Source organism: Amphiprion ocellaris, chromosome 20, assembly GCF_022539595.1.
Source record: "Amphiprion ocellaris isolate individual 3 ecotype Okinawa chromosome 20, ASM2253959v1, whole genome shotgun sequence".
Lineage (NCBI taxonomy): Eukaryota > Metazoa > Chordata > Actinopteri > Pomacentridae > Amphiprion > Amphiprion ocellaris.
This window is the reverse complement of record NC_072785.1, coordinates 20,452,420-20,477,733: the sequence shown is the minus strand read 5'-3', so window position 1 is coordinate 20,477,733 and position 25,314 is coordinate 20,452,420. Positions and strand designations below refer to the sequence as shown.

General features: G+C 41.6%; 2 protein-coding genes and 1 long non-coding RNA gene across 6 annotated transcripts in view; 1 reads left to right on the top strand and 2 right to left on the bottom strand.

Annotated features, from left to right (window-relative positions):
* Nucleotides 1–399, bottom strand: part of LOC118470940 (uncharacterized) — a 37,199-nt gene extending 36,800 nt beyond the window's left edge. For both annotated transcript variants that reach the window (XR_004848127.2, XR_004848128.2), the window contains exon 1: nt 215–399. This is a non-coding gene — a long non-coding RNA (uncharacterized LOC118470940). The remainder of the gene's footprint in view (nt 1–214) is intronic.
* Nucleotides 400–12,062: 11,663 nt separating this feature from the next.
* Nucleotides 12,063–25,314, top strand: part of fndc5a (fibronectin type III domain containing 5a) — a 36,741-nt gene continuing 23,489 nt past the window's right edge. The window contains exon 1 of one of the 3 annotated variants that reach the window (XM_023279338.3): nt 12,063–12,247. Coding sequence is in view for 1 of the 3 variants with exons in the window: in XM_023279337.3 (XP_023135105.1) it covers nt 13,195–13,342 (148 nt within the window). In the remaining 2 variants the exon portion in view is untranslated. Of the gene's footprint in view, nt 12,248–12,507; nt 13,343–25,314 lie in introns of those variants that run through there. The other 2 variants (XM_023279337.3, XR_002746641.3) reach the window with 2 other exon arrangements.
* The window catches only part of LOC129347780 (uncharacterized), a 44,835-nt gene continuing 34,072 nt past the window's right edge, over nt 14,552–25,314 (bottom strand). Inside the window, exon 6 of the mRNA XM_055006046.1 lies at nt 14,552–15,415. Within this exon, the coding sequence (XP_054862021.1) occupies nt 15,403–15,415 (13 nt within the window). The 3' untranslated portion in view covers nt 14,552–15,402. The remainder of the gene's footprint in view (nt 15,416–25,314) is intronic.

The following is a 25,314-nucleotide window of genomic DNA, read 5'->3' as shown; positions in this document are numbered from 1 at the left end:
AGTCCCGTTGCTTAAACTCATTGGCACACTGGCTTTTCGTCACTTCAGCCAAAAACAGTCCTGTTTAGCCCACGTGAGATTTTTCCACGGTCAGACAGCCATGAAAAGATCAGTGTCACTAAGGTTTGTAAGTCAGGTTTGCTGCTCTGATGTGACAGTCGTACAAAAAGCACTAAAACATATGAACCAAGCGGCCCAACAAACACAGACATACATGCAACTTTGCTGTATGGCTCGGCCCTGCGAATGCACAGCCGCTCCCGTCGAAGAAAATCTCTCCTCGGAGATGAACACTAGTGCTTAGTGGCCCATTTAATTGAGAGAGGCACTGAGTGGCAGGTGAAAAGGATGATGGGGAGGCTGCTACCAGAGCGAGGTGGGATGTGTGGGGATCCTGCACCGCGTAGATGCACTCAATTTACTGACCTGACACAGACGCAACACAGAGAGAAATGGCAAACAGATAGTTAGATGCTGCTGCTCCGGCTTCTTTTCTGTGTGGAGTGAATTTTTATTTGCACCATGCAAGTGTGTGTCAAGGAATGCTGAGTATTTTTACATGACTAAGTCAAAGAAATTAGCATTACGATGTAGAAAGTGCGACTGAAATTGCAATTATAGCTCCTCTAAGCTTCATAAATGATGCTAAATTCATTTTTACATGCACATTTGTGTGGAGTACAGACTGCACTAGCAGAGGCAGCAAGACAATATGGGTGACGTCAGTGCAAGACATTTGTATATTGTCTGTGTGTGTTTTTGTGTGCATGCTAAATTATGCTACCAGTCAGTGTATTAATGCCTGAGATGGAAAAGAGGATGAGATGAAGTGAAAGGGCCGACAGAGTGAAAAGGGCGGCCGCCAGAACACAGCTGCAGCAACATCCTTGCAGTGTCTTACAACAATAGGCCACAGAGAGCAAGACACACACACATACACACACACACACACACTCTCACGTACACAAAGGGCAGCGCTGCTTTGAGTTTTTTGGGCAGCACATCAGCTCTGCAGGAAGACAAAGCCTGATTTTGAGAGAGGAGCTACATCCTACAGCAGCCAATGTTGCAGGAGGCGAATGAGCGCCGTGGTGTGTCAGTAATTTCACTCCTCGAGCCCGTGAGTCCTCCCCCAAAAGCTCAGTGCGGCTGCTTACAGTGCAGCATGGAGAGTGCATTTCTATTCTCCCGATGCTGTAATTTGTGTTTATTCCTCCTGTGTGAGCACACACCTCCCCAGTCTTCTCCGTTAATCTGCAGCTTCTAATGTAGCGCACGTGTTTTGTGTGTACGTGTGGGTGTGCACATGAGCATTTGTAGGGCTGGAGAGAGCTTTAAAGGAAAATTATGCTCTATTACAACTTAGCTCTCGTTTTCATAGCTTTCCTTCCCATCACTTATCACGTATTTTACTCAGCAAGGTAAGTGCGCGGTCAGGTGGGAAAAGAGGTACAACAAATCATAGTTTAGCTGCTGTCTGAACTACTTCAGAAGTAGAACTGAATGTCAGCGCATCCAAAAGGGAGACTGCAAGACTGTACTGATAAACTCTGTGCAAGCACAATGGTGTTCGCTCTTTTGTAAGAAATTGTGTTAAAACTAATAAGAACTAATGGTATGGGTCTCAATGTTGGTACAACTAAATGTAAAATAATAAATAAAATACAGGCAGAGCTCAGCATTAATGAAGGCATAAAACAGTTTGTGATTTAGATGGCAATGTCTGCCTTAAAGCAACCCTGGTGCTCCAGTGATAGAAGTTGATATGTGATTGTTGCTCAATTTTACTATTCCTCTTTACAATTAATATGAAAAATAAAATATCCAAATTATCACATATAATTAGAATAACATCATAGCTTCAGTTTTTCTAAGAGTATCTAATTAAATTAAAAATAAGTAATAAGCGGTCATATAATTTGGACTTGTGCCATTCACAGACAGATTTCACTTCGAGTGCAAACCACTTGTTCTTCTATCCTAAACTGTGCTAGTGAAATACTTTTCCCATCTGTGGGGATACAAAAAGCTTCCAAATATTACTTTGTAGACAGTTTGGTGTCATGATTATCTGTTCAATATAGACAGCTTTAGTAAAACATATTTGGGTTGGATAAAACTTTGTACAACAACTCTTCTTTTCTCCAGACAGCCAGAATACAAAACTGCATTTTTGTCCTTACAAAGGTGTTTTTGAAGACAGTAAAATGACTTTCTTTGTGTGTGTCTGGAGGAGAGTGAGTGACGTCAGCAGATGTGACAGGCCCATCAGTGCTGAGGAGGACATGGTGACCTCTCTCCTGTCACAAACCACTGAGACACTTGTGAAATGTGGACTTTCATCATGCCTTCTTCTTTTTCATGAACACTCACAGTCGCACACAAATACACAATCACACGTTTCTCCGTAAAAGACAAACCTGTCCACCCGATTCCTCATGACACGTCTGCACTGTCAAGCAACGGAGTCACAAACACCTCTTTCAGCACCGCTCCTGCTCCACTCTATGAATATTCATCAAACAGGAGAAGATGATGTCAGCCTTTTTTTTTTTTCCCACCGCAGTCGTTTTCCTGAGTGCTTTCTTGGAGCGTTGGAACTTCAATGACATTGCACATCAAGAGTCAGCGTGGCAGAAACCAGATGCAGAAGCAGCTTAGGGGGTTTCTCTCCATCAATCGCTGCCGTTTCATCTCAGATGATCTGTGCACACTCAGAGGTTTTAGAAGGGGTGGATTTCGATACGGATTTGATGAAGAGTTGGGGGAGATTTTGCAAATGCCAATTTTTGTTTGGATGGTAGATCATTAGTGGGGCTGGGCGTAAGCAGAACACTGTATGGCTGACTGAGTAGCCCAGAAAGTGAGAGGTTTTACTTACTGGGCTATGAATCAGAGAGTTCAGCACTCCCACAGAGAATTACCTAAGCTGCTCTATTTTTTTCTGCTTGTCATCTATCACTGTAATTTCAGTGTGCTACAAAGTTCTACTCCTCAGAGTTGTAAAAATCAAACAAATAATTTAAAACTGAAAGGTGAATAAAACCACCTCACTGTGTCAAGACTGTGCTTTCCCTTGTCTGGGCTTACGGTGAGGATAAAATCGATGAAAAGTTCCTCTAACACACCGCAAACAACACACAAGGAGGAACGGTTTACGATATTTTTCTTTGTAATGCATAACAGGCAGGTCATTCCCTTCACTACACAAAGTAAACATTAACTCCTCATTAAAGTAAAGCTTACAGTCCTGATGAATAGGTGCTGCATCGGAGTCAGAAAGCTTTACTCCAATGAGGCCTGTAACAGCCTCTCATAAAAAAACGGCAATGCAGTTGTGCTCCGTGATGCAAAACGTGGCCAATTAAATTGACTTCTCCACCAAGGGAAGAAATACTCCCCCTCCGCTGTAACCATTCCACCGCCAAATCAAATCACTCAGCTCAGGTTAACGTGAGAGCAGGCGCCTGTGACACTCATTTCAACACAAACGGCCTCCACTATACTTTTAATGTGCACTCGTAGGGTTAGTTAAAGGCAGAAGTGCTGACCGTGGTGCTGAATCCAATGGCTGTCTCATTCATGGCTTGATTCATGGTGGTCATTATTTGGGTGGACGGTGTGATTGCCTTCATCGAACAGGCCGAAAAAACAGAACTGCTCTAAATCTCACCATCTCATATAGGCAAACACTTAAAGACTCCAAGATGGTATCAAAAAGCCATTTAAAAAAGATTACACAACAAAAAGTGAAGATAGACTGGAAATGAAGAGCTGCAGCACTGCCAAAATTCAAAGATGATAAAAGAAAGAATAAAGGAGGGGAGGCCAAGCTGAAAGCAGACTAAAGCCAAACAAAAGCCACAGAGATAAGACATCCTTGTGGTCAGAGGGAGAGACTGAGCGTCTTTAATGAGACTGTAATTCCTCAGACTCAGTCAAACAGAGAGGAAGTAGTGGGAAAAGACAGAGGGAGGAAGGGAGGCAGCGGATGACTATAATTGTAACCCTGACTGGACTTCTTTTATCTGCCCCACAGAGAGCTGGATGTGGACTCGTGGCTGACCAGAGTCAGGTCTGCCTCCTGTCTTCACTGATTTGCTGTCCTCTGGCCTTCACCTCCACTAAGCCCCGGCAGCTACTGCAGTAGAGCACAGCTATGTACATTATATAAACTAACTGCAAAAGCGTCCACATGCACACTGGCAGCACCGTAATGAAAACCGGGATTATATTCCTCATCAACATGTTCTGTATATCACCAGCCAAGCAAAAAAGGAAGTGCATCATTACCATATTTTATTATTTATTCATAAGTCTGAACACAATTAAAATTTAAATTACATATAATGCTCAAAATTGACTGCTCCAATTATTTTTCTGACATCCTTGTTTATTGTTCAACTCCAAAAAGCCTTTATTTAGACATGTATTTAACATAGATTTTATTTATTGCTATACTGAATGAATATGTTACATGAAATGATTTCACATGAAATATGTACGTTACTAAATAAATAAATCTTAATGTGTTAGTATCAATTTCAACAATCATTTCTGGGCTTTAATCACAAAGTTCCAACTCTAATTCGTATAAAACTGTACAAAATGAGGCTCCTCAATCTAGCCGACCGTTGCCAGTTGTGTCTTTAAAACAAAGCCTCAAAGTCAGTTTGTTTAACAGAGAAGAAAGCTTTTGGTCATCAATTCTGTGGTTGGATGTGATGAAAATGGAGTTGTTCGGACACAAGGATGCAGCTTTTTTTGGAAAGAAAGGAGAAGAATTCAGTGCAAAGAACACAATCCTTACTATCAAGCATAGTGGTGGAAATGTGTTGCTTTGGACGTGTTCATATCCACCTTATCAAAAATATGATGAAAAAGGGGATTTTTTTTTACGATTGTGTAGGAAAAAAACAAGAAAGTTTTGCAGAAAAATCTGGCCTTTCACAGACCTTTTTACAAGACACTGATGTGAAACATCAGTCAAAAGAAAATATTTTTCAACATACTGGAGTGACTCAAACAGAGTCCAGACCTAAATACTATCAAGAATCTGTCAGGGGAACTGAAGATCAGAGAAACTTTAAAATTCAAAGACCTTGAAATCATCACAAAACAGAAGTGGAACAAAATCCCAATGGAGACATGCAGAAAGCTTGTTAGCAAACATGAGACTAATTTAGTTGCCGTGGTGGCAAATAAAGGCTTTTCCACTGATTAATTAAAAAGAGTATGAATCATTCTGAAAGCAGAATCTTTACGGAAAAAAAATGTTAAACAGAAAAAACATCAGAACTGACATCTCTAACACAACGTCTAACTGTCTTTTGTCATTTATGTCATTTCCATCTAGAATGAACATACTGGTCAAATGTGAATGCACTCTAGTTTAAACCCACAATCAATAGATGCAGCCAGATAGCTTGATAATTAGCCTTCAACAAAACCAGACAAAGTCAAAAATTAGAAAAACCTGACAAACTTCACTGCAATCTAACACAGCCAGCATCTTCTTTTGTATAATCCAACAGACGTGTGCTTTCCCACGTCTCAACAAAGCAGGCTGACGTACAAATTGCCCTTCATCAAATAGTCAGACTCAGTAAACCAACAAACAAGTGTAATTTGCCTCAGGAGGGAGTTTATTTTTTGCCCGTCAGACATGGCCTGTCTTTCTGCGACCGTTGAAATTCATTTAGTTTAATTTTTGGTCAGTTTAAAAGCTTCATCTTCCGTGTTGTGCCATAAGAAGCTTTGAGTCAGTGAGCTGCTGCCAGTTCAGATTTACCCCATTTTCAGACGGGAGCATGTCTTCACACAAAGCTACAAATGAACTCTGAATCTGCAGCGCTGTAATGGGATTATGAGCAGGAACTCAATCATCTACAGCTACCACGCGTCGGCAGAACCAATGCATTGGCGCCTCCTAACGTGTCAACAGTGGCTGCCAATCAAATTCTTCAAACTAAGACTAAGACGGGGACAGAAAGTGGAGAAGTTTTTTGAACTTCTTCCATGTATGAATTATAATTTCTCTCTTCCTCTCCCAGGTTTAATCGTACCTTCCCCTGCTGTCACAGCTCAGTACTTGTTGTATCTCCTCTCCCTGGGCCACAGACCCAATCCTATCAAGCCGAAACAGGAACAAAGGCCGCTGTCCCTCGCTTCCTACCCCCTCTAACCCCGCTCCCACCCCACACCAATCTCTAAAAAATCCCCTCCTGGTCCTGGTCCTCACCTTTGAGCGACCTGCCAGAGCTCATAATCCAAAATCATTTTGAAAGGCAGAAAAGTCGTGGTAAGCTCCGATGTCACGTCAGGAAATATTGGTGCGTGTAAAATATTCATGGCAGGGTGTCCTAGTTGCTGTTTTATTCTGTGTTTAAGAAAGGAAATGCTAAATCAGGTTGTGGATTTTAGCAACTATTTTGACTTTTTTCATAATCCGTTGTGGCCATAATGCTTGGTCAGATGGAATTCTTACTTTGTGACTAAAAGTGATAATGACTGAGCTTCATGCCTCAGCAATTTCAAATTAAATGCACAAAATGTATGAATCGTCTCGAACAACCATGAACTAATGTCCCCGGTCTGCAATATACATAAGATTATATATTTTACATCAACTAAAAAAATGAATATATGGATCATAATAGAGCTTCAGGATTAGTTATTTGCTGACATGTGAACAACCGCCTCATTATTTAGTTGTGGCAGCAGACGAAGCAAGATATCCAAGATGTTTTTATTCCCAGTCATGTCCTGGAGATCGTGTTGGGTTACACTGATGGAATTCCCAGAGTTGATGGGAACACTTACAGTGATACAGAAAGAGATCTTAACATAAATTTCCATCAATACCTGTCAGTCAGAATAGACTCGTCTGCCCATAGCTCACAACATATGAATATAGATTTTTTAAAATCTTTCTCTGTTGAACTCTGTGGTTGATTATTTATATATATATATATATATATATATATATATATATATATATATATATATATATATATATATATATATATATATATACACACACACACACATATTTTTTTTTTTTTTTTTTTAAATTTATATATTTCTTTGCTCATTTTTTTTCTATATTTGGGTCTTACTGGGTTAAAAGCACTGACAGGTGAAGTGGATAGTGGTGAATATGTCATTACACTGGCACCTGTCATGGGGTAGGACATCTTAAGCAGCAAATGAATAGAGTTCTTGAGATTGAAGTGTTGGAAGTACGAAAAATGGGCAGCATAAGGATCTGTGTGAGTTTGACAAGGACCTAGTTGTTATAGCTAGACGACTGGGTCAGAGCACCTCTAAAACAGTAAGCGATATGGGGTGTTCCTGATATGCAGCGATTGGTATCTACCAAAAGTGGTTCAAGGAAGAGCAACTGCTGAAACAGTGACAAGGTCATGGGCATCCAGAGCTTATTGTTTTGCATGGAGAGTGAAGGCTGATGTGTGTGATCTGACCCCACAGAGATCTTCTGGAGCACAAACTGCTGAAAACCTTAATGCTGCTTGGATGGAAAAGTGTCAGAATACACGGTCCATGACAGCTTGCTGCATGTGAGGCTGCATCGGTGCAGTCCAGTCAGAGTGGTCATTCTCACCCCCTTACAATGTGTACATCAGAACTGGACCATGGACCACTGGAAGAAGGCAGTCTGGTCTGATGAATTGTGTTTTCTTTTATATCACATGGTCAACCAGGTGTATGTGCATCAGTTGTAAGAAGAAAGCAGGCCTGCAAAAGCAATGTGATGCTTAGGGCTTAGTTCTGCTGGGAAACCTTTGGTCCTGGCATTCATGTGGATGTTACTTTGACACCTTTCTTGTTGCAGACCACATACACCCCTTTATGGCAGCGGTATTCCCTGACAGCAGTGATCTCCTTCAGCAGGATAATGCTTCCTGCCACATTGCAAACAAACTGTTAAAGAAGGGTTTAAGGAACATGACAAAGGGTTCAAGGTGTTGACTTAGCCTCCAAATTCCCCATTTAGCCAGTCTCGAGCATCTGTAGGATGCGCTGGCAAAACACATCTATCCATGCAGGCCCCACCTTGCAGTGTATGGGACTTAAAGGATCTGCTGCTAACGTCTAGATGATTGATACAACAAAGCATCTTCAAAAGCCTTACGGAGCCCAGGCTTCAGCTGCAAGGCAGGGAGCTACAGTATTAGGCGATGGTTTTAATGTTGTGGCTGAAAAAAGGAAAATCATTATGAGAATTGCAAAAATACTTTGGTGGGCTGACCACTGAGGGCACTGACATAATGTTCTCTCTTCTGTTCTGATGTTCTCTATAATATTTGATGCAACTGCACTACGCCCAAATATTCACTTATCTCCAGTGTTTTGTAGGTAGCAGATTCTAGCGCTTTTACAGTTTCTTCAAAAAGTATTCAGACTCTACTGGTTTTTTTTTTTGCACTTTATATGGTTGTAATTACAATTTTAAATGAATAAAATAGTAAATTTAAATAACCCACAATAACAAAGTAAAGAAAAGTAAAGTTTTTGGATTTTTTTGAAAATGTACTAAAAATGCACCAAGATTGGACATCATTATATTCCATAAATTTTACTGAGGAGTGAAAAAACTTTCCGAGCTAATGAGCATGCTAAATGTTTGCTAACAGTCAGAAATATCTCATTGCCACGAATGCATCACCACGTCGCTTCCCACACTTTGCTGCTGCCATCAGCATCTCTCATCTAACACTAACCTGTTCGTGTGACCCTGGCCTTTTCCTTTCATTACATTTCATTATATAAGCAGGGAGGCAGCAGTGAGCCGCACAGTCAGAGCGTCCTAAAATCAAGTGTTAGCAGATGGGACACTTCAAAGAGGTGGATAAGCTGAGAGTAACCTCTATAACTTTAGACTAATGTTCCACTTCATGGGCCCCTGCTCCCCCTTTTGAAAAATGATGACAGAGACCATACAAATCCCCTTCTCTGACCCAACACAAACACTACCACACAGACACACACACACACACACACACACACTGAGATAAACAACGTCTCCCTTCACTGGGCCGAAGCTCACAGGAACATAGATGAACTAGAATGTCCATAAAGACATCAGATATATTGCTGATTTTCTGCTTGATCTGCGTTTAATGTCGAAAACTGTAAGGTATCAGCGAGGCCAATTTCCAGAAGCAAATTACTCGCTTGGGCTACGTCCTTTAAGTGTTTGCTGAGTGCTGAGTTTAAAGACCATTAACATTCTGTTGGCCCAGGACTTTGAGAGATCTCTGAGAGTTCCCACCGGTGTTGACAATTCAGTGGTGTGTCTTTGTGCTGCCTGGGATTAAAATTCATTAAGTAAAGCTGCCTTTGCTGTGTGTGCTCCTCTATTCAGCAGCACATTTACTATGAATATCACATAGGAAATCACATCAGTGTGCGTCATATGCATTTCAGAAGCTCACAAGCCTCTGTGATGAAAAACGCATACTGTAACCCGGAACATATTGTTTATGTAACCATCTGGAGTAGCCTAAAATGATTTCTAGTGAGTTTATCTCTTTTTTTTTTTAACATATAGAGCTTATAAACAGAGCTATGCCCAAGTAAAAAATCAATGTGACCTTCATTTTTACAAAATATTGCAAAAAAAAAAAAGAGTTGGTTCAGCAGGGTTAGAAGAATGAATAATTTATTATCATCATTGCATGTCATTGTTACTTGTCTTTTTGCTTTCTGCATTTCCATGTCTTTTCTCTTTTCAAACATTCATCAAGGACATGTCTGCACCCTGAGGGATCCTTTCACGCTTCACTTTCACCCTAATTCAGTGGCCTGCAGTAAGCGTTCCTCTGTTCAGTCCAAATTTATCACCACACACTGCTGGCAACACTTTCTCATTTTTATTTCAGCTTTTTAGATAACGCTTTGACATTAAAAAGTTATTGAAGGAAAGAGCAAATAATGTGGAATCTGGACTTTGGTCCGCCAGGCTAAAAATTATGTAAATTTGATATCATTCTGCATTGTATAAATGAGAGGAAATTATAAAAGGCATAAAAATGAATCCCATTTTTATAGTCTTAAATATGTTTTGATTCTTTGCAAATATTTTTTGATATTTCAACTTTGTGGATGTTAACATGTTGTTCATAATATTGTCTTACTAACAGAAAATCTTCCTCAAGTAGAGCTTGACACCATCTCTCAATTTGTTGCAACTTTTTATTACTATAATTATATTGCTTTTTTTCATTCACATTGTGTTCTAGTCATTGTGATACATTGTCTTTCTTGGCCTCCTATTTTAACTGTACGGCAATTTTGGTTCAGCTCTTGTTTTTTTAACATGCGCTTTAGAAATACATTTGAAAAAAAATTCTCTGTTAGACTGAGATGTTGCTCTGTTTTATTTTGTGCTGGAGAGAGAGATTTTCTCACTTCCACATGGGAGGACTGGAGCGCGTCCAGACACGGTTCTGGAGAATTGTGAACTGTGCAGAATCTATTGGGAAAATGCTGCATTAGTTTTTTAACAAACTCACTGCAAATATTTGGAAGTCTGACTATGACACTGCAAGCCTGAGGGCAAAATTTTGCTACATGAAACTGTTAAAACAAGAAAAAATCAGACAACCAATAGCAACAAATTGTCAGCGACTTGTTCTTAACTTGAACAGCCAGTTTCTGTTTCCTGGCACTTCACACATCCACATTGTACTTTTTATTTCATCCACTAAACCCACAAAACATATTAAAAAGCTTTAGTTTTCAGTTGCTTTACCTATTCATGGGAACAGTATAAACACGAAAAGCATTCAAGTTCATTTCCCCCATCCGGAATTGTCAGATATGCAGCATTTTTAATTTTTTTTTTTTTTATTTGGAAAAGCAGCATTTGTTTATTTGTTTAGCTTCACTGTCCAGGAGAGGTCAGAGGCCAAATACCTTTAAAACTTACTCTTAGTTCATTTCTTAAATGTAGAATTCCAATTGTTCAATATTTATGGTGATCACAGATCTGAAATAACACCAAATTAATGATTAAAATTACACCAAACACAACATGTTTATCTCATATGGTTCCTGAGATAATAATAAAAGGTGTAACAATAAGAATAAACTTACAAATTGTAGACTTCAGGCTACATTTATAACATGGTTAAACATAAAATCATATACATTCACTAATAATAAGAAAAAGAAGACATATGGAGAATATATGCTTAGAGTGAAAAGTCTCTGTGTCTTTTATAGCTGTGGTCTGTGACAGAGAGATGAGGGGGTATTAGTGTATCATGTGTGTGCATCTTCCATAAACACTTCAGATTCCATGTGTTCTTCTTCCATCCTGGTCCTCATCAACCTGGTATCAGAGACTGAGTCCAGATCATCATTCCGATGATGGTGCATTTCTTTAATGTTCTGATTTAAACTGTTCAATTCATTCCTGCATACCAAGTTCTGTGTGTTAGGTATTGAGATCAGAAGGTCAGTACTGCAGAGGTGTGGTTTTCCTCACAGTTGACACTTTATGACCCTTATCAGATTCTTGTGGAGGTAGGAGGCATCCTGTTGTCTCCAAAAGTGCAGTTAGTGGTCCTTTAGTAGTAAACATCCGATCAGCAGATGTTCCATTTGGAGGTGAATTTTGGGTTAGCTGTCTCCTGAAATGGTGTCTTACCAAATTTACAGCTTTGGGAGAGGGTCTTTGGATCTTTGTGTGTTTCTCTGGAATGTTCTGCTCCTTAGTACGCTATGTGCAGCTCAAAGTTGGATATGACAGCCAAAAGGACGGAGCTGCAAGTTTGGGTCATTTTTCTGTGTAGGCTATTGAGTCAGCTTTCATTTTGTCATTTGAGTTTGTTTTGAGAAGCAACACTGAACACCTCCTCCACCACACATATTTGGTACTGTAGGTAAATGATGGAGGAGAAGGTAGAGGTTTTATTTCCTCATGTGTCAGTGTAAACTCTCCCTCACTCTCACACTCTCAGTGAGGAGAGAGCAGTAGCCCACAGTGGTGAAGCATGCAAAAAAAAAAGAAACAGCACAACAGTGTTCCTCTGTAGCACGTCAGAGGCGGGAGGCTATGAATCGAGGTGCACAGCGGGGTGAGGAAAACATTTCTTGGGGACACAGCTAGGGGACAGTGGCGGTCTCCTGACTCAGGACTGACACTCCCACACACAAACACAGACACACACACCCCGGAGAGCTTCAAATCCACGGCGCGCTGCAGGGAAACCATCAGGTACTGTATGCAGACTTTATCCACTTCTCGCTTGCTTCATGCTGCGCTCTGAAACAATGTGAGGCTGGTGGAGGAGGTGATGGAGGGGAAAGTCAAGAGGCACGTGTTTGTTTTTGAAGTGGGGGGGGGAAACAGTTCAAAGCAGCTCCAAAGAGACTTTATCTTTGCACAGGCGACTGTTTGCGTGGGCCAGTGTATGCATATTTAATCGATGAGTGGGCAGCAATAATTCAGAGGCTGGCTCACCAAGTGGGCAAGTCCAAGCAGTGAGGATGAGAGAGAAAAGAGAGGGCTCCTGGTGACAAGTTGATCAGATGTGCTCTTTGCTGGTTGTTGTGCTTCTCCTGGAGGCCTGGGAGACGATGCATAGTATTGTTTGATGACTGGTGTTTGTGATGGTAAATATGTGGGATGGAGAGGAAAGTGAGTAAAGTAGGCCAGAATAGAAAACAGTGATGTCAGGGGTCGGGGAAAACCTCTAAAGTTGCATTTATATTTTTGATAGTGCGTTGTAGAGGTGTTGCAGCCAGGTTGCCTTGCAGCCTCTCTCACTGTGGAGCAGTCCAGGCGCTCATATACAAAGCCAGCACGTTTCACTGTCTGCAGCATCCGAGCGGAGCGCAGCACCACCTCCAGCATCACCAGCAGCCGCAGCAGCAGCGGATCGGGGAGGGCTTTTTTGAGCACACTTGGAGCACCGACGACGCATGTGATCGGCGCAAACCTCCACACCGATCATGATGATGATGATACTCGGTGGTTGCAGGTCGCTGGATGCCGGCGGCTCGGTGGACGGAGGAGGCTGTTGAATAAGCGGAGGTGTGTCTGAAGAAGAAGAAGAAGAAGAAGAAGCGCTGTCCGGCGGAACCGTCGCTGCTGTCCCCTCCTGTTTTTGTTTTTTTTCCGTCTCCCACCACAGTCGAGACGATACGCATGAACTGACGTGAATGCCGAGCAGCAGCAGCAGCGCTCGGCAGCAGCTCTCCGCTCCTCCGGCCAGAGTCAATGGGAGCGCAGGTCGGCCGAGCGCTACAAACATGGAGAGAATTTTCCTGCTCGTCCTCAGCTGTCTCGGCGTCTCTCGAGTCACGGCGGGTAAGTTTTTGTGTTTATCAGAGAGGGTGGATGTGGTGGCGGATTGCAGCGCTGCCTCGGCTCTCCATCCATGCGCTGACTGAGGGGGGTTTATTGCCCCCGATTTAACGAGCCGAGGACGGGTTTGCATCGGCATGTGCACCGCTGCCTCACACAGACCTGGATCGTGTGTGTGTGTGTGTGTGTGTGTGTGTGTGTGTGTGTGTGTGTGTGTGTGTGTGTGTGTGTGTAGGCTTTGAACCGGCTGTTGTTGTAAGACGCTGCGCAGTGTGTTGTGTTTGTGGAGAGGCTGACTGTGCCTCCGTGCCGTGATCCAACGAAACACACATGAAGGGCTGCAGCTGGAGGCTTCAACACGTGAGGAAGCACAAGCAGACAGTTGGATAGATGAAGATTAATGAGGCGAAACTCTATCGTGTGTTTGATGTGAGCCAGGCTGACCTTTGAATCTCACACAGGTAAACATCCACCTGTCATTCCAGAGCTCACAGAAGACCCCCAGCTGTGTATTAACACAGAGCACCATTTGCACATATGTTGACAGCTAGACCTGTTTTGTTTGTTTTTTTTTTTTTAATCCAAAATGTGTAGTGAGCCACCACTGGCCACTAGGACCACATGATTGGGAGTGCTGAGGGGTGACAGTGGCCCTCCTCCCCACACTAGATCCATGGAAACGCCACTGATGCGTGCTGTCCAACATACACACTGCATCTATAAAACATGCTGCTTCTTTTTTGTAGAGCTCTACCTGCAGCACACACTTGACCGCTCGCTGTGATGGGAGTGCCACACTTCACTCCTGACACACTCCTGACACCCAAATGCACCCCTGGCTCGCTCGGCAGCCTCCCACTCCTCAGCCTTTCCACTGGCGATGGATCACTGTGCTGCTCCTCTTTCCACACACACATACACTTACGCGTGGTTTAATTGCATTATCTGTCCGCCTTGTGTGTGTTTTCTCTCCCACTTAAGCAAATAATTCCGTACTAATTCTGTAAAAACACTGTAACACACAGCAGTGGACATACTCTTAAAGCACACAGCATTTCTTTGTCCACAGTCACACTGCTGTAAGTAACAGCTGTAAATAATATAAATTATACATCATATATAATTTGTAATTGTTGGCACCTTTAGTGTTTTATTGGTAATACTATATTTTAAGTCCCTATATTTTACAAGCCATACATTAACACTGAACGAACGATTGCAATCTAAATATAGCCTCAGCTGCTTTGTTATTGTAATGGGTTTATTCCTCTTATGAAACATCCATAACTAGAGAATAGAGGGTTATTTGGTAACACATAGCTGTAATTATATGCAGTGATATACAATTACACAAATGAAAATTCTTAAACTGCATTATAAAACAAATTAAGAATAATGTGCATTCAAGGAGAGGGTATTGTGTAATGTTTTATATATTATGTAATCAAGTATTTCATATATGTTGGTAAACCAGTTATGGATCTTTGACTGGCGTAGTTGGAGGTGGAGGTAAATACACTGAGTGAGGTTTATTCGTATCTCGTTACAGTAGAAAGTGTTAGAAACCATTAAGTAAGTTAAAAATCAGAAAGCATATGTGAATGTATAGCAATAGTCCAAAGTCAGCAGAAGCCGTGTTTCTGCTTAGTGGCTTTTATGATAAGTTTATTTACTAAGATCCTCATTTAGTACGTGAGACATTTAGTGACATTTAGTAAATATGAACATGAAGCCAAAAATGAACTCTAGAGGGGTTCTCCCACACTGGCATCCACAGTTTGATAAGTCTAAAATCCTGTTTAACTATTTATCTGATGACAAATGCACAGATATTCTAGCTTGACTGTGTGTTTGTGTTTTTACGCTGATGAAGTGATGGATTATTTTTTCTGGATTGCTTTTGCACTATTAAAAGATGCAAAGCAATCAGCATGTTTTTACCGATGAATGAGAAGTCCTTGGAGTGCTCAGAAAGAGTGGCCTCGTGGGGTTTTAGGGGTCATGACACCAAGAGTCAGGACGGGGAACGTTGTTCAATCTGTCGCTCCCTGAGTTCCTTTCTTTTATTCACTGTATCTAATAAAAAAAAATAAACAGAAAGCAGTGACAAGTGAGCAAACGTCATCTGCTGATGGTCATGCAAAATCCTAACAAGCTTCAGAGCAGCTACTAAATGGACCTAAAAGTGAGATGACTCCAGCCAACTGTTGTTTTCAAGGATGAGAATCAATCCTGAACCTCAGGGAGTCCAACTGTTTTGAAGACGTAACCGATTCAGAGATTTTACTTCTAGATTCATGATTCAATTCAAGTTTTTGTTTGCCACTTTATTTTAAGACTCACTCAGACACCTGCACCGGGAAAAAACCAGGCCAAATCGATGTCGAGGCAGAGAGAGTGGGTGTCGCACCCACTGCACCATAAAATTTACACTACGTGACGTCTTTACTGTGTCTGTGTTCGTAGTGACTCATAAACAGTCTGTTGATCCCGGGAAAGGAAAGGTAATGTTTCCATTTAAAATGTAAATCGACTCTCTAACACATTCATCTAAACCAGGCCATAAATCCTTGCAGGCAATTTTCCCCGCTCCACAACAGTTCTGAGTTTGGAGAACTGGGGGAAAAAAAAGGAAAAAAATCAATGAATCAATCAACAAATTGAACACTGATGCAAGCAGTGGAAACGCTCCAGGCCGTCCTCTTTGTTTGAGAGATGTTTATAATAATGAGTGAGGAAAGCAGAGTCTTTTAAGAGCTCACAAGTTATTTTTTTGTGCTGTAAACCAAAGAAATGTAGGAGAAATTTGGCAGCCACCTGCCAGGTGATAAATTCTCTGTGAGTGCAGTAAATTACGTGTCAAGTGCGAAACCACTTAGCATCCATAGAGAGAAGTTACAGGCCACAGCTCTGAAAGGCAAAGTTTTTAAAAGCCACACATCTTCCCCTCTCTCACAGCAAATTATCATCAAAGAGGGAGCAGCTTTACTCTGTGAATGTTTATTAGCAGACATCCGAGAAGTCAGAGAAATGCAGAGACAGACGGAATCAAAACAGACGTGATTTTGTAAACTTTTCTCTTCCATTTGTCTCACACAGACACACACGCACGCACACACACACAGACACACACACACACACACACACACACACACACACACAGTAGTTTCTCAAACACAAATTACAAATACTTGTTTATGCTTTAAGGGCTGTTTGGCAGACAAATCACACTGCATTATTCATTTAAAAAACACAGCCTTCGGGCCTCTGATGTTATTGTTTCCTAACGGCAGTTTTTGGCACTTGCGTGAAATGAGATGAGTGATCGTCGCCGAACAGACCAAAGTCCATCATCGGTGGCAGAGGAGAGGCAGGGTTCGCGTTCATATTCAACTCTGCCATCAGCGTTTTGTACGAATTACAGCAGCCGAGTGTCTTATGGTGTATTTCCAGTACTTTAAATGCAACCCCGCTGCCCTGATTAATTCAGATCTGTGTCCTTTAGACCTGCTGGGTATCTGGAGCAGCCTCCTGATTGGAGGGCTGAATCATCGCTGTTTCCCAAAACCGGACAGGGAGAGGTTGGGAGAGTGTGTGTGTGGTGTATGTGTGCGAGTCACACGGGATGCACAATTTTGTGTGTGATTATCTGTTCATTTGTTTCCCTCTAGTCAATTTTGCGAGCGCAATTAGCTGTTTGTAATTATTAGCGATTTGTAGCCTTGTTTGTAATCTTTGTTGGGTTTTTTTTAAACAGTCTTCTACACTTTTTGTCTGTGAGTTTATTACAGTATGCTTTTTCTTCTTACAAATACATTGCATCAGATTTGTTGCTGCTTTTGCACATACATAACAATGCTGGATGTTTTGTGACTTTCACTGGCAGCACTTGTTTATTTTTCAGTGCTTTTTCTGCCGCATTATTTACAAAAAGGCATCAATGCACATCACAAAGCTGCTATTACAGTTAATTTACACTTACAGGCTGCAGTGGACACATACAGTCTGAATGGCTGCATCTCATAAAGTCACCACTTTATTTTAATCACGAAAGCGATTGATCGTAGTTTGTTGTTGGTGCTTTTATGCAGAATCAGTGTGCAGTTTTGTCTCAAAATGCACAATAAGGCATTCATAAATTCATCTCTGATTTTAAAGTCCCTGCTCTGCCATTAGAGACTCCTAACCAGCCAGACGAAAGTGGGGTAGGTAGAATTTTTTGCTGTCATTGTACAAATGTTCCATTTATTCCTTTTTTGTATTGTAATTGAAGTGGTCTGAGAGGAAACCAGACTTCCACACCTCCTTGGCTTCGTTTTCAGGCTTTAGAAAATCTCGTATTAAACTTCAGCCAATCACAAGGATTTTTACCCAGAGCAGGTGATAGATCACAAAGAGCAACAAAGTCCATGGTGAAAGTAGAATGTGGGTCTCTCAGGAGAGCGAAGGTTTAAACCCTGTGCGAATGTTTGACTAATTTTGCCCGTTTGAAGTGTGTGCTTGTCTGGATGGAGGGATTTAGGGGTTAGACAGGGAAGAAAGAGCTGCAAGAGGTGGGCTTTTCTTTTTTTTTTGCCTGTACTGGAATTTTGTCAAATACAACTTTAAGAAATGGCTTCTAAAGACTTACGTAACATATAAATCATCAGTAGCACTGTGCTTTCACAAGCAATGAACTGGAAGTCACTGTGGCATTACAAACTAGTGTAACTTCCAAAAAATCTAGTTGTAGAAGAGCCACAGCTATACATTATCGTTCAAAAGTTTGGGGTCACTTAGAAGTATCCTTAATTTTGAAAGAAAAGCATTTTTTTCAGTGAAGATAGCATTAAATTAATCAAAAATACATTCTAGACATTGTTAATGAGGTAAATGACTTGTAGCTGGAAACAGCTGATTTTTAATGGAATATCTCCATAGGGGTACAGAGGAACATTTCCAGCAACCATCACTCCTGTGTTCTAATACTACACTGATTAGAAAACACTTGTGCAGTTATGTTAGCACATGAATAAAAATGCGAGTTTTCATGGAAAACATGAAATTGTCTGGATGACCGCAACCTTTTGAATGATAGCGTATGTTTGAACATGAAAGTCTGTGTGATTGATTTAACCCCAACACTCATCTCTGTGTATCAATATTACATATTTAGTTTTTTTCAGTAAAAACAATCCTGTCCTGCCTTCAAACGACTTAGATGTAACTCTTCCTCTCGGACATGCAGATCTATAAAGTCTCTGCCTCTCTGCACCCACCACTCCCCACTCGCTGCAGCTCAGCACACCAGCTCACCCTCGACTCTGCTCAAACACTGTAAAGCTACTCTGCATTCACAGGAGCAAGCTGTAATACTGGAGTAATTCATTCAAGTAATTGTATTTCTGATGCATAAAACTCCACTTAGAAAACACTTCTGTTAGTTCAGGGCTAAACTTGAATGTGAAAACAAGTCAGATGAGATACTTATAGATCAGATGTGATTTTTATATCGACAACAATAGTCATAAATCACTGAGGAAATATGTGCTGTAGATTACAGTGGAGATGTGATCATCTGCACACCAGAACACCTCTGGACTTGGTTGAGTCATTTCATGGGGAGCTGACACCCATTACAGGATTGTCCAGTACAAAAGAAAACAACATCGACTAGATTACACATTCTTGTTTCCTCCTGAGTTCTTTGCTGTGTAATTACAGATCTTCTTAATAAGCAAGATTTGCACAACTCAGGGCCAGAGTCATGTTTAATATTCATAAACACTGTTCTTCAAATTTCAATAAAACCTTTGTTACATGCCCTGTATATTAATGCTCTCATTTTTTCCCCCATGGGATGCATGTATACAAGTACACTTGGTGTGCAATTGTATATCTGTATACTTTCAAACCCCATTAAGTATTTGTGCAAAGATAAAGCAAGAACTAATTTATAAACCTGGTTTGACAGAGGTGGTGTATTTCTAGAACACATTATTGGGGCTGAAAGACAAATAAAAATGTTTGAGAAGTCCATCCTCCCCCATAGCTGTGCATTCTGTTACTGTCACTTGTTTTCAGATTATCTTTCTTAATGCTTTTCACACCCTGTCACATTTTAATTGTCACCTGACAGGCTGAAATGTAGGAAGTGTGATGAGAAACCATTTTCACAAGGTCTTTTGAAAGCAACAGTACAGCTGAGTGTTTGTATCAACATACTACTGCTGCTGCTCTTTCCTCTGGCGCTCTACTTGATCTCAGAAAGCCTCTCTGAGTTCTTCTTTAAGAGCTCGCCAGTGGCTTAGCGAGACGCAGATGAATGAAGCGGTGGCCTTGGGGTTCAGAGTGATGGGCTCATGTGTGCTAAAGCTGTCAGATCTAGTGGCAACATTACAATTGAGACCAAACAGATACTCAAAGAAAATAATTTAGATTTGGACCTTCTTTCATCAGAAATAGTTTTTGATGTAATCTTACTTGGAAGCGTTTCTTTGAGCATGTTTGCATTTGGTCAGGGGTGTCAGGGGTGGAATGAAACAGGCATTAGAGGACAGATTGTCACAATCATGTGGACGCCGAGCCTGTGAGGGAAAGAGGCGCTAATGCCAAAAGACTGACGTGGCAGTAGCAGCTCTCTGACGCAGTCAGTCATCTGTCCAGTATCAAGTCTGAATGTGCGCAGGTGGAGGAGGAGGAGGAAGGTCTGTGCTTCCTTTTGGAGGGAAATAAGAGCGTGGATGTAGAAGTGTGTACTAACACCTTCAGCCAGCAGTGATGAATTTCACTGGTTCTCTGGCCATCAACTTGTACACATACACACTCATTTACATACAGAAGCATGTACTTGCCCCATAGATGTTCAGTCACCTCCTTTAGAAAGATCCAGTTGCCTTGATGTAGAGTTAATTGTTGCAGACAGTTAACATACTGTAGCAGCCACATGGAGCAAAGGACTTAAGTGTGTTTTAGCATAATTTCTGGTGTTGTTGTATTTTACACTGTTCTACACCATTTTTTTACTTCACCAAGACTTCACCATTTGCTGCCATACAATCAGGTATTAAGAATAAATGTGGTTACATTGCAGGTGATTTGGTGTAAAAGTCTCCCAACTGTGAAAAGTTCAGTTTGACTGAAATGTTTTTGTGTGGTTCCTTCAAAACACTGACACATTTTGCTCTCCTATTGTTCTGTAGACGGCACTAAATGATGTGCGACTTCTAAAATTTTAGGTTGTTAACCATTTCAGTGTGACAGAAAAAAATATCTGTTCTAGTTTAATCAAATAAAATGTGTTGTCAAAACGTAGCAGCTCATTGTTAATGCAGACTGCAGGGCTTCAGGAAAAGAACATTTCTGTGCCTGAAATGTGTTCAGGGGTTTGGAGGAATACTGGAGGGAGGAGGCTTCAAGAAATTAAGAAATGAGTTCACTGAAAATGAATGTTTAGTACCAGAAATGATACAAAAAAAACCAAACAAAAAAAATCAAACAATAATATTAAATTGGTCTTGTTAGTTTAAGTGTTGATGACAACTGACGGTGATAGGAAACACAAACGGAAGATATTAGGGATGATAAAATGTACTTAAGAAGCTGTAGGCTACAGGACAGATGGATGACAGCTGTGTTGCACATTGTGACGTATTTTAGAAAGACAAGAACACCAAATCTGATTGTTGATAAATACAAGTTCTCTTTGAAAAACTGCACAAAAATGCAGACTCAGTTTTTCCTCAATCAGAAACTGTAGTCTGATAATCCTGTCAGTCAAAGCACAACTGTAAGAATATCTATCTATCTATCTATCTATCTATCTATCTATCTATCTATCTATCTATCTAAAGACTGCAAAAATTCTCCAAAAATTGTGACCACGAAAACAAAACAATGGCTTATTCGTGGTGGTGATTTTTCAAAGATTAAGATGATGCATTTCTTTTAAACTAATGCTAAATACAGGATTCCTTATGGTTGTATACATACACAGCCACATTACATGACAGTAAAAAGAATATGCAAGAGTATTTTCCATACACATGTAATTGTTTATTTTTGATACTAAAATGGGCACGGCTGTGAATTTCAGCACCGCTTCTGAGAACTTTAAGCCATAAAGCTGATACAAGTGAATGACATTAACAAATCCTCTGTCAGTCACAGGTGCTGTCAGCAGGGAATACTTTCACACACACACACACACACACACACACACACACACATGCACACACACACACACACACAAAGATATTCTCTGTTAAAAAAAAATAGGCGTGCACACCTTTAGTCATGACACAGTAGTTTACAATGTATTCATTGTGCTTAGATAGTTGACAGTACACTTTGTTTGAGAGTGGCTTTAGCAGTGTGGTTCTAAATATGTGCACATCCTCAAGCACATAAAGAAATTAATCAGTCATATTCTGTGCCTAGAAATTATGATTTAAGCACAAAACTGTGCGTAGGCTCCTGGATTCCTCCTACTCTCCTCAGCAGCCCAGCTCAGCATAAAAACACTCTTTTTATTTGGCCAGTCAGATCCTGGGTGGAATATTTTGGTGGCCCAGATGGTGTGTTTTACGTCTGAGCAGTCTGCAGCACAGGTGGGCCCCTGAGGAGGTTACCTGTGCTCCCATCACTTGCACACAGACACACACTTTTGCTTGTTTGTCTCCTCTTACAAAAGTTTTGCCTCCTGTTTGAGACGTTGTCTGACACAGAAAAGTCAGGAGTCCTTTTCTTTCTCCTGTTGTGTGAATGTTAGTGTGGCCACGTTGACAGACATCTCTATGTGTTAAAGCGTCAACATGTGTGTGCTTTTAGTTTCTCATGATCAACAACGATGCTGGGAGCTGCAAGTCTGCTGCTGGTAGGGGGCCTCAACCCTCAGTCAGGGACCAGTAGTCAGTCACACAGCATGTTAGAGTCTTGGGGGAAATCTTGGCAAGGAGAGAGGCGCAGAGATGAAGGGACTGATGGATAGAGAGAAGGAAAATAAATGTATGCAAAAGAGAGATACTGCTGGAGTTAGAGCCTCCAGAGAGAAGCCCAGAGAGGGGCATGGAGAATGCTAGCAGCGAAAGGAGAGAGCGAAACGAGGAGGAATCAGAGCGCGAGTGTTATTCACGTTCTCCACCTCCACCTGCCTGTGACACCAATCCTCCCAGGCAGACACGGAAGGCGTTACTTTCCCAGCTGTGGCCCCGTCAGCAGCAGGGCTGGAGGAAATCCACAGGGAGAGGCTCCAGTGAGTGTGATGTGAAAGACGGAGGAAGGAAGAAAGTGTACTATGAAGCACTGATATCATATTCATAACCTTATATCAAGTTGTGAGCTCCTTTAGCGTTATCAGACCCATCCCATATTACTGCTGTTTCCCTGCCTGAGGGGGGGTGGTTGCTCCTGATTTGAGAGCAGATTTCATTAGCAGTGGGCTTGTCAAATAATCAGCCTCACGGCACTCCTTTGCCTTTTTGAATTAGCTGGCTTGCATTCTTTCTGTACACAATGCTGCATTGATTTTCATACCCTGCCTTTTGACATTTAATTAGAGAAATGTGAGTGTGTGAGTGTGTGTGTGTGTCCATCTGATGGAAAGAGAAGGAAAAAGTGCCGTTTTTCAACCCCACCCTCCCCAGCTCACTGTTCTCTTGGCCAGCGGCTTTGGAAAATTCATTTCCTATGAGTAAATAACTCATTTCTCTACAAAGGGACAAAAAGACCCTTAGGTGTGATTATTTGACAGCGCTGAGCTGCTGTGTACAGAAACAGAACGTACCACAGAGAATGCACGACATGCAGAAAACATCCACATTCAGGCCTCATCCAGACACACACAGGCACGGTATAGAATAAGACATTCTAAATAAATTCAAAGTTGAACTATAGGATGACTACATTTGAAGCTAAAAACAATTCCTTTCTCCTTCGCAGGCAGCTCATCTGCCTACACTGTATAAACCAGCTGATCAGCAGCCAGTGTGCGAGTAGCAGGAGGCTAATCAATAGTAGAATAGCACAAGAGTGAGTCACAGCGAGGCTACCGTCTCCCCTTTTCACCCACCATCTCTTCTCTGCACCCTGATTCCCATTGAAGTGTCAGTTACAGGCAGAAGGCTTTACACACCAGGCTGTGGAGGAGCTGCCAAAAAGCCCCAGTGTAGTAGCTGTACAGAAATCCAGCGAGGAGCGCTGGAGAGACAGACAGAGATGAAAAGAACAGAGAGACAAAAACAGATAGACGGTGCGGGTTTGCGTGAGGGGGAGGTTTAGTGCCGAGAGTCCATTACAGTCAGAAAAAAATAGGTGTTGAAAGCAAAAGTGAACAGAGGAAGAAATGTATGAGGTGGATTTCCTCTGACAACGAGGTGGTGGCCATAGATCTAAAAGCACTGGCAGCCGTACGAAACAAATGACGGGACAAAAGAGGAAGAAAATCCATAGGGGAGGCTCTCTTTTGTGTAAGCATTTTGAGAAGTGATATGGAAAATAGGTGGAACGGCTGTGAAACAGTTGGCAGCCTGTAATGAAAAAGGCATTATGGCAATCAATTATAAAACATGAAAGTGCGTTACAGTAGGAGCGTGCACATGCGTTAGGTAGCACCTCGAAATTATTCACCAGATGCTTTACTTCCTAAATGAGACACTTTGCCTCATGTTCACCTCCGCTCCACGGCGTCATGCTGCGATGCGTCCAACTTATATAAATGTGCGGATGAGCGCGTGTGCGTGCATCCGCAAGGACGAAGCCACATGCCAAGGTCTCCTCTGACACATGCAAGGGCGAACTCCAGATCAGCACAAAATCCTGATGGCTCTATCATGGCACATTAACTATGAATGAGGGGGAGCCAGCGTCCCTGCCAGCTGCATGTATGCTAACCCCCGAGAGCACAGCGCTGAGATTTAATAAGAAGTTAGCAGGGAGAAAGCGCAACAAGCAACTGCAATTCCCCCTGTGCTTGCTGTTAGCTTCGCTGAGAGACATCAACTGCGTTAATCAACATCTTCTAATCTATAGCTGCTGATTCCCCTGTGGACTAACAGTTAGGGATGCAGCACAATTTTCATTTCTTCCTTTGCATTCACGTTGCTTTGACATCCTCTCCCACCTGCTGCTTATTACACCTTCCTTACAAAGCGACTGTTTACTTACTATTAGCCGTGAAATGAGCTGAAGTGGTTTAAGTTGCTAAATGTGAATTAGTAGTCGGCACAGTGATGCATGAAGTGATTCAAAGAAGAGAAACAAACACCTCGGGCCTGTGCTTGCCTCTAAAATGTCAGATAACAGTGGAATATGATGTAGCCAACAGGCAGTTTTCATGTTAGTTCACAAGCCTACAGACAAACTCATTAGCATCCCGGGGAGTGGAACCAGCCAAGGGGCCTGACTGAGAGAGGCTTTTCTAAGCGCTGTAAAAAGTTGGTGCAAATCAGCAATATCTCCCTGTGGGGGCAGATGGAGGCTGAACACATCACCCTGATGATCGCTATCATGATCTGTCAATCTCAAAGCCCCTGATGTCTGCCCAGGTGTCTCACTGAATCACACTGCTGAAGATGACTGAGGCCACAACTGTAGTACAGATGAACAGGTTATACTTATAGACTTCATATTCAAAATATCCACAGTGCAGGCAGAAGTTGGGCAACTTACCAATTTAACAATCAATACAGGCTGTTTTCACAGCAGCCGTTTCAGCTTGTGATAGATGAAAAAATTACTGTGACTATTAACCCTCTGAACCCCAATCATTACTCTGCCAAGGAACACAGCAGAGTTATGAGACGATCGGCGTTGGTTTGTTTGCTAGCAACATTACTCAAAAACGTATTTACATGAAATTTTCAGGGAAGGTCAGAAATGACACAAGGACCAATTGGTTAGATTTTGGCAGTGATGCAGCGTATAGTCTGGATCCACGATTTCTGTATCATTGATAACGGCACGGAGTCTCTGTAACTATGAGTAAACACACGGTTGTG